The sequence below is a fragment of the Panthera leo genome, chromosome D1 (genome assembly GCF_018350215.1).
Source record: "Panthera leo isolate Ple1 chromosome D1, P.leo_Ple1_pat1.1, whole genome shotgun sequence".
Taxonomy (NCBI): Eukaryota; Metazoa; Chordata; class Mammalia; order Carnivora; family Felidae; genus Panthera; species Panthera leo.
In genome coordinates this window covers 59,664,290-59,677,126 of record NC_056688.1, presented here as the reverse complement: position 1 = coordinate 59,677,126, position 12,837 = coordinate 59,664,290, and the positions used below count along the sequence as shown (strand labels likewise).

General features: G+C 36.3%; 1 protein-coding gene across 7 annotated transcripts in view; it reads left to right on the top strand.

Annotated features, from left to right (window-relative positions):
• Positions 1 to 12,837, top strand: part of NUP98 (nucleoporin 98 and 96 precursor) — a 114,162-nt gene that overhangs the window by 28,513 nt on the left and 72,812 nt on the right. For 4 of the 7 annotated variants that reach the window (XM_042905556.1, XM_042905557.1, XM_042905560.1 and 1 more), the window contains 2 exons: positions 833 to 971; positions 6,833 to 6,925. In XM_042905556.1, the coding sequence (XP_042761490.1) occupies positions 833 to 971; positions 6,833 to 6,925 (232 nt within the window). The remainder of the gene's footprint in view (positions 1 to 832; positions 972 to 6,832; positions 6,926 to 12,837) is intronic. The other 3 variants (XM_042905561.1, XM_042905558.1, XM_042905559.1) reach the window with 2 other exon arrangements.

Here is a 12,837-nt window from a genome sequence, read left to right as displayed (position 1 = left end):
GTGGATAATTAAAAAAAGAAAATGAAAAAGAAAGAAAAATCCCAAAATGTGATTTTCAGGGAAATAGCAATCTGTTATTTCGTAACTTTTCTTTGGGCAGCTAATTGAGATGAGAAATTGAGAAAATTATATAATTCTTCAAAAAGTTCTTAGTAACCAGTTTATTGAGATATAATCCATATGTCATACAATTCACCCTCTTAAAGTTTATAATTGAGTGGTTTTTTTGTATACTGACTGATTGTGGAACTATTACCATAGTCAATTTGAGAACATGTTCATCCCCTTAATAAAAAGAAACCTCATACTTATTAGTAGTCATTTCTCATTTCCCCCCAATTAACTTCAAGCCTGCTATCTACAGATTTGTCTATTCTGGACATTTCATATAAATGGAATCACATAATATGTAGTCTTTTGTGACCACTTTTACTTAGCATAATGTTTTAAAGGCTCATCCATGTTCTAGCATGTTTAAATTTTTTATTGTAACTGTTTCTGCTGGCAAATTAAATACATGAACATTTCTGTTACCAGGTAAAAAAAAAATATTTGATTACCTTATTATTTTCTTTGCTGTACTGAAATACTGTGTTTGCTGAAGGGTTGCCATTAACGTCTCAGGCTAGAAGCATGCTCTGTAAAGTCCCATCTTGCTCAGATTAGTATATTTTTCTTATAGTCTTTATTCATCCTCCTCCTACTTTTTCGTAAAGTTACGACATTCTTTCACTTCCCTCACATCCAATCCAGTATGAGGTGTAACCTCTGTTTACTGTTTGGAGTGTGTCTTTATACTACTTAAAATTTTCCTGTATTTTGTTCTTTTTAGACCCTGTTTGGCAATAACAAGCTTACTACATTTGGAACCAGCACAACCAGTGCTCCTTCATTTGGTACAACCAGTGGCGGGCTCTTTGGTAACAAACCAACCCTGACTTTAGGAACCAATACAAACACTTCCAATTTTGGTACATATAAAAAAGCAGGTTTGACTCTCTTAAAGTTACACTGACTATACCACACATCATTCTCCTGATTCATATGATTGGGAATATTAAAAAATTCTCAGGTAAGCTGTGGCTTGATGTGAGGTACCAGAGGGAAAGGTTTAAAATCATAGACATGGGTTGACATACTTAGATATAAATTGCCTTACCTCATTATTAGGCTCCCAACTCCCTGCTTTGGATAAAATGGGCCATTCAACACATGCAGTATTACCTTGTAGAAAGTTGCTTCTCTAATGGAGATAGAAGTTTTTCAAAATAAGGAAATACATTTCCTTTGGATTACCTCACCAATAGTTGAGAGACCATAAATGAAACACATTCAGTTGAGATAACACACACTTTTTTTTTTTTTTTAAAGTTTATTTGTTTATTTTGAGAGAGACCAGCACGAGCAGGGGAGGGGCAGAGAGAGAGGGAGAAAGCAAGAAACCCAAGTAGGCTCCATGCTACCAGCACAGAACCAGATGCGGGGCTTGAACTCACAAAACTGTGAGATCACGACCTGAGCGAAGAAACCAAGAGTTGGACGCTTAACCAACGGAGCCACCCAGAAGCCCCGAGATAACACGTTCTCTTAGGCCAGGTTTTAAATAGGGAAGTAGTATACAAATTTGATGATTTTTTTTTTAAATGTTTTTTGTTGTCATTTTTGTTTTGATTTTTCTTGTTTTTTTGAGATTTCATGATTTTTATTAAAAGTTAAAGCTTTCCTTCGGCTGCAAAAGTTTATTTTTGAATATGTGTTCATTATAAAAAATTTAGAAAATACAGATAAGATTGAATAATAATTAAAACACAGCCCAAACTAGTTTTCAGAGATAATGCTAAAAAAATTAAACTTTAATAGAACATTATATTATGTCTTCTGTAACTACCTAATTAAGCTTTTAATCAAATTTTTAACAAATTATTAACATAATTTGCATTAGATAAGGAAAGTTCATTTTATGATCAAGGGAAATAATAGTTTAAATATCTGTTAAGGATTTTACATACCAGATACATCATTACACACTGGGGATACTTAGTGGAAGATGAGTGAAAAGACATGGTCAGTGGAGCACCTGGCTGGCTCATTTGGAAGAGCATGCCACTCTTGATCTCAGAGTCCTGAGTTTGAGCTTGAACCTACGAACCGTGAGATCATGACCTGAGCTGAAATCGAGAGTTGGATGCTTAACCGACTGAGCCACCCAGGAACCCCTAGACCAGTTGTTTCTTAGTTATCTTCTCATCCTGTGAGATTTTAATATCGCATATGTACTGTGTATCTGTTTATGTACTGTTGCCCTTTCAAGGGCCATAAACCATTGTATATCTATGATTCATTTAACCCCTCAAGAGCCAATTTTCCCTCCCTTTGAAAATGCATGTCTTTTTTTGTAGCATGCTTCATGTTCAGAAACACTTTTTATTTGCTTATATAGGCTAAAATGATGAAGTGGGCTGGGCTTGATGTTTTTCCATGGTTGCAGATTTCTGATTTTTTTTCTTTTTTAATCCCCAGTGTTGACCTAGTGACTGGCATAGCATTGGTGCTCACTAAAACTTGGTTAAATGATTTAAAGGGTGAAGAAATGGGGCCCTAAGAGTAATGATTCCCTCTGAGTCAGATGGGAGTTGCAGGGTGGCAAGTTTTATTCTACTCTTGGGTGAATTTAAATTTCCGTTACCACCCTTGAGGAATCCAGAGCTAGGTAAGGCTTTCTTTGATTCTCTTGTTGTCTTGGGAACCTTTCAACTTTGAGTTTGTGGGCAGAAGAATCTTCCGATTTGGAAATAAGCCATATAACAAATCTGGAAATGGAATAAGGTTATACAAAGATTCAGAGTGTTGCTAAGTTATTGTTGGTCACACATTATCCATTATGGGATTTTGTTTCATTCTGATGCTGGTTAATCCACGAGTTAAAAGTTCGGATACCTAAAGTAAGTTGGAGTACCTGCTGCCACAGTTGGTGTTGCAAGATCCTTAAGTCATTCTTTAGAGTCATCAGCTCATTTTCTTAGTAAATATTCCTGGCAGGAACGAGTTTAAGATTAAGTGAGTATAAGATAAGTGTCTGAATTTCTTTTTTTTTTTTTTTTTTTTTTTTTTTAATTTTTTTTAATGTTTATTTATTTTTGAGAGAGACAAAGCGTGAGTAGGGGAGGGGCAGAGAGCAAGGGAGACAGAATCTGAAGCAGGCTCCAGGCTCTGAGCTGTCAGCACAGAGCCCTGTGTGGGGCTCAACCCATGAACCGTGAGATCATGACCTGAGTCGAAGTCGGACGCTTAACCGACTGAGCCACCCAGGTGCCCCTAGTGTCTGAATTTCTCAGTGAATGGAGGAATAGAATTGTTTCAGGAGAGGAATTACAGACAGAATGCCTATACGTGGGAGCAACAGTTTAAAAAGGTCGATTCTTTTTGTAATAATAAGATGATGTTGGGCAATATATCAGTGATTCTTCCATGCTGTATGGTTAAGTGGGCAGTTAAGGAACTATTTGAATACTTCAGTATCTTTTTCCTTTAGGCTTATTTTTCTAAATTGAGATATAATTGAAATATAACATTAGTTTCAGGTATAAGGATTTGTTATTTGTGTATATTGTGAAATGATCACTGCAGTAAGTCTAGTTATAGTTAACATCTGTCACTATACATAGTTACACGTTTTTTTATGATGAGAACATTTAGGATCTACTAGTTTAGCAACTTTCACATATGCAAGACAGTATTAACTGTCGTCACCATACTGTAAATAATATCCCCATGACTTATTTATTTTATAACTGGAAGTTTGTACCTTTGATCTCCTTTTACCCATTTCGCCCATCTCCCATTCCTTGCCTCTGGCAACTACCAATCTATTGTCTGTATCTATAAGCTCTTCTTTTGTTTTATGAGATTACACATATGAGATCATGCAGTTTTGTCTTTCTCTGAATGGCTTATTTCACTTAGTATAATGCTTTCAAATTCCATCCATGTTGTCACAGATGGCAATGTTTCATTCTCCTTTATGGCTGAATAATATTCATTGTATGTACATACCACATCTTTATCCATTTATCCATCAATGGATACTTAAAATACAAAATACTGTTTTCAGTATTTTGGCTATTGTAAAAAATTGTGTTCGTTTATTTATTTTGAGAGAGAGAGAGAGAGAGAGAGAATGCACACACAAGCAGGAGAGGGTCAGAGAGAGAGAGAGGGAGGGAGAGAATCCCAAGCAGCCTCGTGTTATCAGCACAGAGCCGGACACAGGGCTCACGCTCACAAACTTTAAGATGACTTGAGCTGAAACCAAGAGTCGGATGCTTAACCAACTGAGCCACACAGACAGCCCTCATTGTGATTTTGATTTGCATTTCCCTGATGATTAATGATGTTGAGCATCTTTTCATATGTCTTTGGTCCATCTGTATGTCTTCTTTGGAAAAATGTCTATTCAGATTCTGTGCCCATTTTTAAATTAGATTATTTTTTTGCTATCATGTTGAGCTCTTTATATAAATATTAACCTCTTATGAGATGTGTGATTTACAGGTATTTTCCCTCATGCAGTAGCTTGTCTTTTCATTTTGTTGATGGTTTCCTTTGTTGTATAAAAGCCTTTTAAGTTTGATATAGTCCCAGTTGTTTATTTCTGCTTTAGTTGTCTTTGCTTTTGGTGTCACATCCAAAAAGTCATTGCCCCAACAGATATTACATAGGAGCTCACAGCCTATATTGTCTTCTAGGGGTTTTATACTTTCGGATCTTGCAGTTCAAGTCTTTAATTTTCGTGTATGGTGTAAGATTGTGGTCCAGTTTCATTCTTTTGCTGTCCAGTTTTCCTAGCACGATTTATTGGACAAACTGTCCTCCTTTGTATATTCTTGGCTCCTTTGTTGTAAATTAATTAACCATTAATTAACCATCTTTAATTTTACTTTAAAAATTGTTTTGAAATAACGGAGTTGATCAACATTTGTCAGTAAGAATCTGAGGAAATGTGTGGTATAAACAGTGTAAGTTGGGACTTATTTCCCTCGTGTGGGTTTGAGGTAGTTCACAAGTATCTTATTTTCTGCTATTTATGGGAATGGAAGACACTTTCCGGTTAAATTTTAACTCAAAAAAGAATATTTCCAAGTACATTTGTTTTCTTTAAAAAAAACCAAAAACTGTGTTTGAGTAGCAGTACTGTTTTGTGGCATAGCTATTAGCACAATTGAAGAAAAGATTTAATGAGTATATGAATTAAATATATTAGATTATGTCAGATTACATGCATTTTTTTAGTTTTTTATTTTGAGAAAAAGAGCACGTGAGCAAGGGAGGAGCAGAAAGAGAGGGAGAGAGAATCCCAGGCTCTGTGCAGAGCCTGACACAGGGCTTGATCATGAGATCATGATGACTTGAGCCAAAATCAGGAGTTGAATGCTTTACCGACTGAGCCACCAGGCACCCCTGATCACATGTATTTCTAAATGACATTAAAAATACATTTTCAAACTATTTAAATTCTTCAGCCTTTTTTCTTGGTCTTTTTCTATTGAGATAATAATCCAAAGATTGGCATGACTAAGTATAATATTCTTATTTGGTGATAGTGTCATATATTCCAAGATACTCTTTACTAAGACTGTTATCTTTTAGAGCTGTTCCCCTCCATGATACCTTTTAAAAAGACTTCAAATATTTCATGAACAAGGTTTGATTGATTTTTGTTTCCTCTTATCAAAAGAGATTAATGATAGGGGCGCCTCGCTGGCTCAGTTGGTGGAGCATACAGTTCTTGATCTCCGGGTTGTGAGGTAGAGCCCCATGTTGAGTGTAGAGATTACTTAACAATAAAATCTTTATGAAGAAAAACAGGAGATGAATGTTATGTTCATTAGCTGTTTTGTCGATATCATCTCCAAAAGGAGTACAGAAACTTTGTGGACCTATCTGAACAAAAGATAAATAATAGCAGTAATGCAGTATAGGTTTCTTCTGGGGAAACCTATGGATTTTCAAGGGAAATTAATAGGATTTTCTCTAAAGATCATAGTGAAGGAAGATGGTTTAACTATCCATCATCTATGATAATGAAACAGTTCAACCCAAGAAAAGTTATGTATACATTATTTTTAATATCAGCTAGCTGAGTCCTTGAGTGCTCCTGTGGGCTGATTTGATTATGACACCTCATAAATGTGAAAGATGAGGATTAAAGTTCCTGTGTGGTCAGCCAGCCACACATTACTGCCCATGCAGGGTTTATCTGTTCAAAACCAGAGCTACTGTAGAAAATTTTATAGGTAAATTTCTGTTAGCAGGAACCTTTAGATTCAATAAAGTGTGTTTGTTGACTCTCTTATTTTTAAAAAAAATTTTTTTTTTTAAAGTTTACTTAAGTAATCTGTAGACCCAACATGAGGCTCGAACTCAAAACCCTGACATCAAGAGCCACATGCTCTACTGACTGAGCCAGCCAGGTGCCCTGGACTGTCTTATTTTCAGTGAAAGCTGGAGGGAATTCATTTTTCTTCCATTAATTAAACATCAAAAATAGGTTTGAGTCTTACAAAGGGAATGTATATGCTCAAGCATAGTCACTTTGCTTTAATATTTCAAGTCTGAAACATAAGTAAGTAGGAAGATATGGGGGTCTGTTTACAGGCATCAAAATTTTAAAAACTTTAAAAAGGTTAAAGTAGCCTGCCATTTAGGATTTCTAAATATTATTAACTGACAGGATACAAAGCTTAGGGTCAGACTGCCTTTTTAAAAATTCCCTTATACAGGAAATTGAGAGTTCTATTAAAAGTACAGTCCACTCATTCTTTTGTCCTTCTAGGTTTCGGCACAAATACCAGTGGGAGTAGTATTTTTGGAAGTAAACCAGGACCTGGGACTCTGGGGACTGGCCTTGGTGCAGGATTTGGAACAGGTAAGGAACTGTACCACAAAATTTAGGCTTTCTAATTGTTGGAACTTAAGACAACTCTGTTTGATCTTATGCCTGGAAATAGGGTGTAGATATGCATTTTCTCAAACAGACTTATAAAACATTCTCAGCAGTTATGCTTTACCAGGTTTTAGAACATTTGGACATTTATCTTAGACATTTATCTTAGACATTTGGACACATATCTTATTTATGCTCCCATTCTACAAAATGTCTTATAGTCCTGGTCTATTTGGGATTTTTAGTATTTAATGTGAGACTTGTCAATATGACGGCGTTATTAACTTCCCATTCCCTTGTGCTACCTTTGTAAAAGGGATTTAAGACTTTGAACTGTTTATCAAGTAAGCTTAATTACCCTAATAGGAAAACAGAGCAGTAAGAGCATAAGGTCTTTTACAAAAGTCTGTGCATACTTCTCAGTTCTTTCCATCTTGATGTAGAGCTGAGATGTCACACCTGTGTCTCTGTTCCTACTGTTGATAATTAATTTTCAGTGCCTTTGAAGACACTGACCCTTCTTCTTTTATTTATTTTTTTTAGTTTTTTAGAAAGAGGAGAGAGAGAGAGAGAGAATGTGAGTGAGGGGAAGGGAGAAGAGGGGTGAGAGAATCTTAAGCAGGCTGCACACTCAGCATGCAGCATGACAGAGGCCTGATCTCACGACTCTGAGATCATGACCTGAGCTGAAATTAAGAATCAACACTTAACCAGCTGAGCCACCCTGGCACCCCAGACATTGACCCTCCTGCCTGCCCAACTGCTTTAAGCAATATGAAGTGGTAGTGGTCATAAAACAAATAAGCGCTTCAGCATGTACAGTTCAACAGGGTTGTTAGAGCATATAGTTTTGCCTGTTTCCCAAGTCATCTGACTGTCATTTAGTTGCAGACTATTTATTTCCATGGTCTCTGCTTCCACCATCCAGTTATCTGTTGTCTTTGTATACTGTGATCATTTATCTGCCATCTCCTTTTTAATAGTACTTAATTTTATACTCTGAGCTATTACCTTCCATTTCTTTTTAAAATAAAAGCTGTAGGGGCGCCTGGGTGGCGCAGTCGGTTAAGCGTCCGACTTCAGCCAGGTCACGATCTCGCGGTCCGTGAGTTCGAGCCCCGCGTCAGGCTCTGGGCTGATGGCTCGGAGCCTGGAGCCTGTTTCCGATTCTGTGTCTCCCTCTCTCTCTGCCCCTCCCCCGTTCATGCTCTGTCTCTCTCTGTCCCAAAAATAAATAAAAAATGTTGAAAAAAAAAAAAATTTAAAAAAAAAAAAAAATAAAATAAAAGCTGTAAGTACTTGTGAAAAAAAACCCTCAACAATACAGAAGTGTCTAAACACCTTCCGGTTTGTGAAGTAACAGCTATTTAAAGTTTGGGATTTTGTCAGACCCCTTTATGTATATTTTGTACATTTTTCTCAAATGTACGTGCACATACACATGGTTATACATGTGTGTGCTTTATATATATATTTTTATTGTATTCTTAAGTAGAAACCACATCCTACAAGAGTGTCTTTTTTAAACCAAAGGTTAAGACACGTTAGTTGGATGTAGTATTTATGTAGTGCGCTGCAAGCAGCATTTAAGGAAAAAAAAATGAAAAAATTATTGTACAAAGCAAGGTTAAGTATTTAATTAAAAAAAATTTTTTTTAATGTTTATTTTTGAGGGGGGGGTGCAGAGAGAGAGGGAGACACAGAATCTGAAGCAGGCTCCAGGCTCCTCTCTGTCAGCACAGAGCCTGATACAGGGCTCGAACCCACAGACTGTGAGATCATGACCTGAGCCTAAGCCGGAAGCTTAACTGACTGAGCCACCCAGGCGCCCCAAGTATCGTTTAATTTTTATTTTAATTAAATATGTGTGTGTTATGGGTCTCTGTGTATTTTATATTGTGTGTTAATGGTCAAAAATGTTTCAAAATGAAAGCACCTTCATTATTCCTTATGTGATAATTCTTTATTTCATTTTTTCATTTCCCATGGCATTTGCGGCATATATTTTTTCTGTTAGTATTCCATTGTGTGTAGATGTCTGTATATATACATAAACATATAAAAATACCATAATTCAGCTTTCCCCTATTGGTAGACATTTGAGCTTTTTGATATTATTAGCAATGCAGTAATGAAGATCTTCATTACATAATTTTGTGTGTGTTAGTGTTACTATGGGATTGATACTTGGGATTGTGTCAGAGTATACACACAGTTTGAATTTTGGTCAGTCTTGCTAATTTGCCTTCCAAAAAGAATGCCAGTATGAATTTTTGTTCTCATTGTGTGAAAGTGCTCATTTTTCCCATACCCTTTCCGTATTGTTGGACTTTTTCATCTTTACATCCGTGTTAGTGGAATTCTAGTGTGCATTTCGCTAATTACTGTGAAGGGTATGCTTAATGTATGTTTACTGGCCATTTGAATCTTTCAGTTCCCTACTCAATATTTGATCGTTGCTTCTTAATCTGTTTTTGAGAGTGTTTTAGATATTGTGGATATTAACTCTTTTGGGTTGTATGGTAGAGTTTTTTATTTGAACTTTTTAACTTATCCAAATTCTACCACGTATATTTAGCAAGAAATAAAAACTAAAAAGTTCTAAATTTTGTGCATTGTAATCCCTAAACTTAAGCAGAATATATCATCTGACATCAGTGTTCTCTTGTAATCCTGGAGAAAAAAATTAGCTTTGGTGTGGGCAAATTAAGAGCTTTTCAAAGGTAGTTTTGACCCTAGACAGTTTGTGAACCATAAACCTAAGACCCAGGTAAGATGCTTATCCTAATGTCTGTTAGATATTTCCACTAAGTCTTTAAGTTTACCGCTTAATTTTATGGTATCATCATATACAAGTTTATTTTTATGTGGGCAAAGAGCCAAAGAGGCTTCTAGGTCTTGCAGGTTATTATCAGCAGTGCCTTTTCCTATAGTGCAAGTTATAAAATATCATGTAACTTTTTCTGATGCTATCATCTTCTCTTCCACAATAATGTAATATCTCAGCCTTTTTATTTATTTGAGTATGTTCAGTTATCCTTAAACAGTTCTACATCACAGACAACAGATCCTGTTTTTACTGCCATTATATATCCCCCATTCATGCTTTGTATAAACTAAAACCCAAATAAAATCAGTAAATAATTTTACACCCCCAAACCTTAGCAGCACTAGATCATGTAGGAAATAAGAGTTCTGAGAACCAACAAGCATACGCTGTTGGAATTCTTTGATGATCACATCTGATAAAGCAGACTTGAGGCTTTGAGAGCAGTGTGTCTGGAGATGATTGTACATAAACATCCATGTTCATGAACTCTGCATTTCAAGTAGAATAGCACTGTAGCTTTGGGTGATGTCTTTTTGGGGCATTAGCTAAGTGGGTATTCCTGTGCACCTTTTGTTTGGAGTAATGAAGATTCATACTTCTGTCTCAGCAGAAGTAAAATGTCCTGTAACAAATTTTCCTGTAAAATGTATTATTCCTTGACATTTGATATTCCCCACCTCCCATGTGCTCAGACCAAGGAACCCTCATTAAATCAGGGGTGTATACGTTTCTGATTTGACAGTGATATAAAGTATCATTGTCACTATCTATAATATGCCATTTTCTTGGTAGTTAGTAATATTGCTATCTTTTTTTTTTTTTTTTTTTTAATGTTTATTTTTGAGAAAGAGCATGAGCTGGAGAGGGGCAGAGAGAGGGAGACACAGACTCCAAAGCCAGCTCCAGGCTCTGAGCTGTCAATACAGAGCCTGATGCGGGGCCCGAACCCACGAACCATGAGACCATGACCTGAGCTGAATTCAAATGCTTCTTAACTGACTGAGCCACCCAGGTGCCCTGGTAGTTAGTAATATTAAGATATTTTAGTTCTTGGGGTGCCTGGGTGTCTCAGTCGGTTAAGCACCCAACTCTTGGTTGTGGCCCCAGGTCGTGATCTCACGGTTCATGAGTTAGAGCTCCACATAGGGCTCTATGCTGATGGTGCGGACCTGCTTGGGATTCTCTCCCTCTCTTTTGCCCCTCCTGCTTGCTCGTTCTCTCTCAAAATAAATAAATAAACTTTAAAAGATTTCCAAAAAAAAGGAGATTTTAGTTCTTAAAATTTTCCATGAAGTAGTAAGTTTAGGGTGCATCTAGTAAAGTTTATTGTAACGCTAAGGTATACACAGAAAAATTTACCCAAAGCTAATAGATACCATAGATAAAATTAACTTCTAATCTCAAAAGGAATATAACCATTTCACTTTTTTTCTTGAGCATCCTTGGAGTTTCTAGGGCCACTATTACAACATGGTGACCCCCATATATCTGCTTTATGACTCCTACAACTAATCGTAAATATAGCGCATTTCATAAATTGACATTATTTTCCAGAATGTCCCTCAACCTGTGGACTCTTAGGAAGCCCTTTTTTGTTAAGCATAAAAAGCCATTTACGTAATATGAGCTAGATCTAGATAAAATATTTTTCTATTGACAAATTGCAGCAGTATGCAGGCAGATCAATTTATGATAGTCTCTTTTCAGGTGACCTGAACCTCCCAGTGCCTTTTTTATTCTTTTATTGGTTATTGAAATACAGTGATTTTTAGACTGTTTCATGGTTCTTCATCCAGGGCTCCTACAAAGGTGAAGGAAATGCATACCCATCCAGATGAGAAATTTTTGTATTTTATATATTCGTTTTTCTTCTAGGTTTTTGTTCATTGGTAAGGAGGTATTTGCTACCTGGAAAAATAAAGAATTCTGAAATTTGTGCTGTAAAGTTTGTCTTTCAAGGAAGTAAATTCAGGTTTTCTGTTAATTTTCGCCAATTTCTGATGGTTTGGGATTTTAAAAGAAGCCATTCCCTATTCCAAAGCTGTAGCAAAGGGATTGTCTTCTTGTTACTAATTAGACAGGGAGTGTTTTGTCCATTCAGTAGTTACCCTCACTAATTTATTTTGTATGGATTCTCTGAATATAAACTTCCTAGCCTTTTTTTGATTGCAATCTCAAAACAATTTGTATTCAGTATTTTAGATCTCTAAGTATTGTATTTCTAAAGTGGTTTTTTTCTCTCTGAAGATGCATTGATGGCGTTAAAACGAACTTTAGATCTTCCGAATTTCCAATAACTTTTTGAGGAGGAGATGGAAATTTTAAAAAAATTTAATGCCAATAAATCATTCTAAATAAATTCTCCCCAGTTTCACTGCTGAGAACAAGATCCATAAGCAAGATTCATTAGACTTCAAATTTTTTTTTTTTTTAACGTTTATTTATTTTTGAGACAGAGAGAGACAGAGCATGAATGGGGGAGGATCAGAGAGAGGGAGACACAGAATCTGAAACAGGCTCCAGGCTCTGAGCTGTCAGCACAGAGCCCGACGCGGGGCTCGAACTCACGGACCGCAAGATCATGACCTGAGCCGAAGTAGGCCGCTTAACCGACTGAGCCACCCAGGCGCCCCTAGACTTTAAAACCTAAGTTTCTGCAGTGGTTTCCCCTTGGTGAAAATAAGTTCTACTCCCTCCAGTCTGATTCATGATGAAACTTGAGACTGTTTAGTAACCTCATCACAAAGCATTTAGGTTTTTATAAAACAAAACGTTTGTCTTGGTGTAAAGTAGTTTTCATGAGATAGTACACTTGAAAGTACTGCTTTTTGCTCTTCACAGATGTATTGGATTTGGTTTTCTGTAGTTTAGCCTGTATGTTAGTCAAAAAGATGACATTGTGATTGGTTCAGCTGCATATTTTGATTTGCAAATATTGATATTTAAAAATTGATTATTTTTTAATTCTTTCAAACTTCGTATTACTATAGTGTAGTAAAGAACCCTGGTTGTATTCAGATGCACCAAGATTTGAACCTCCGTTTCACCATCTACAACATTTGTG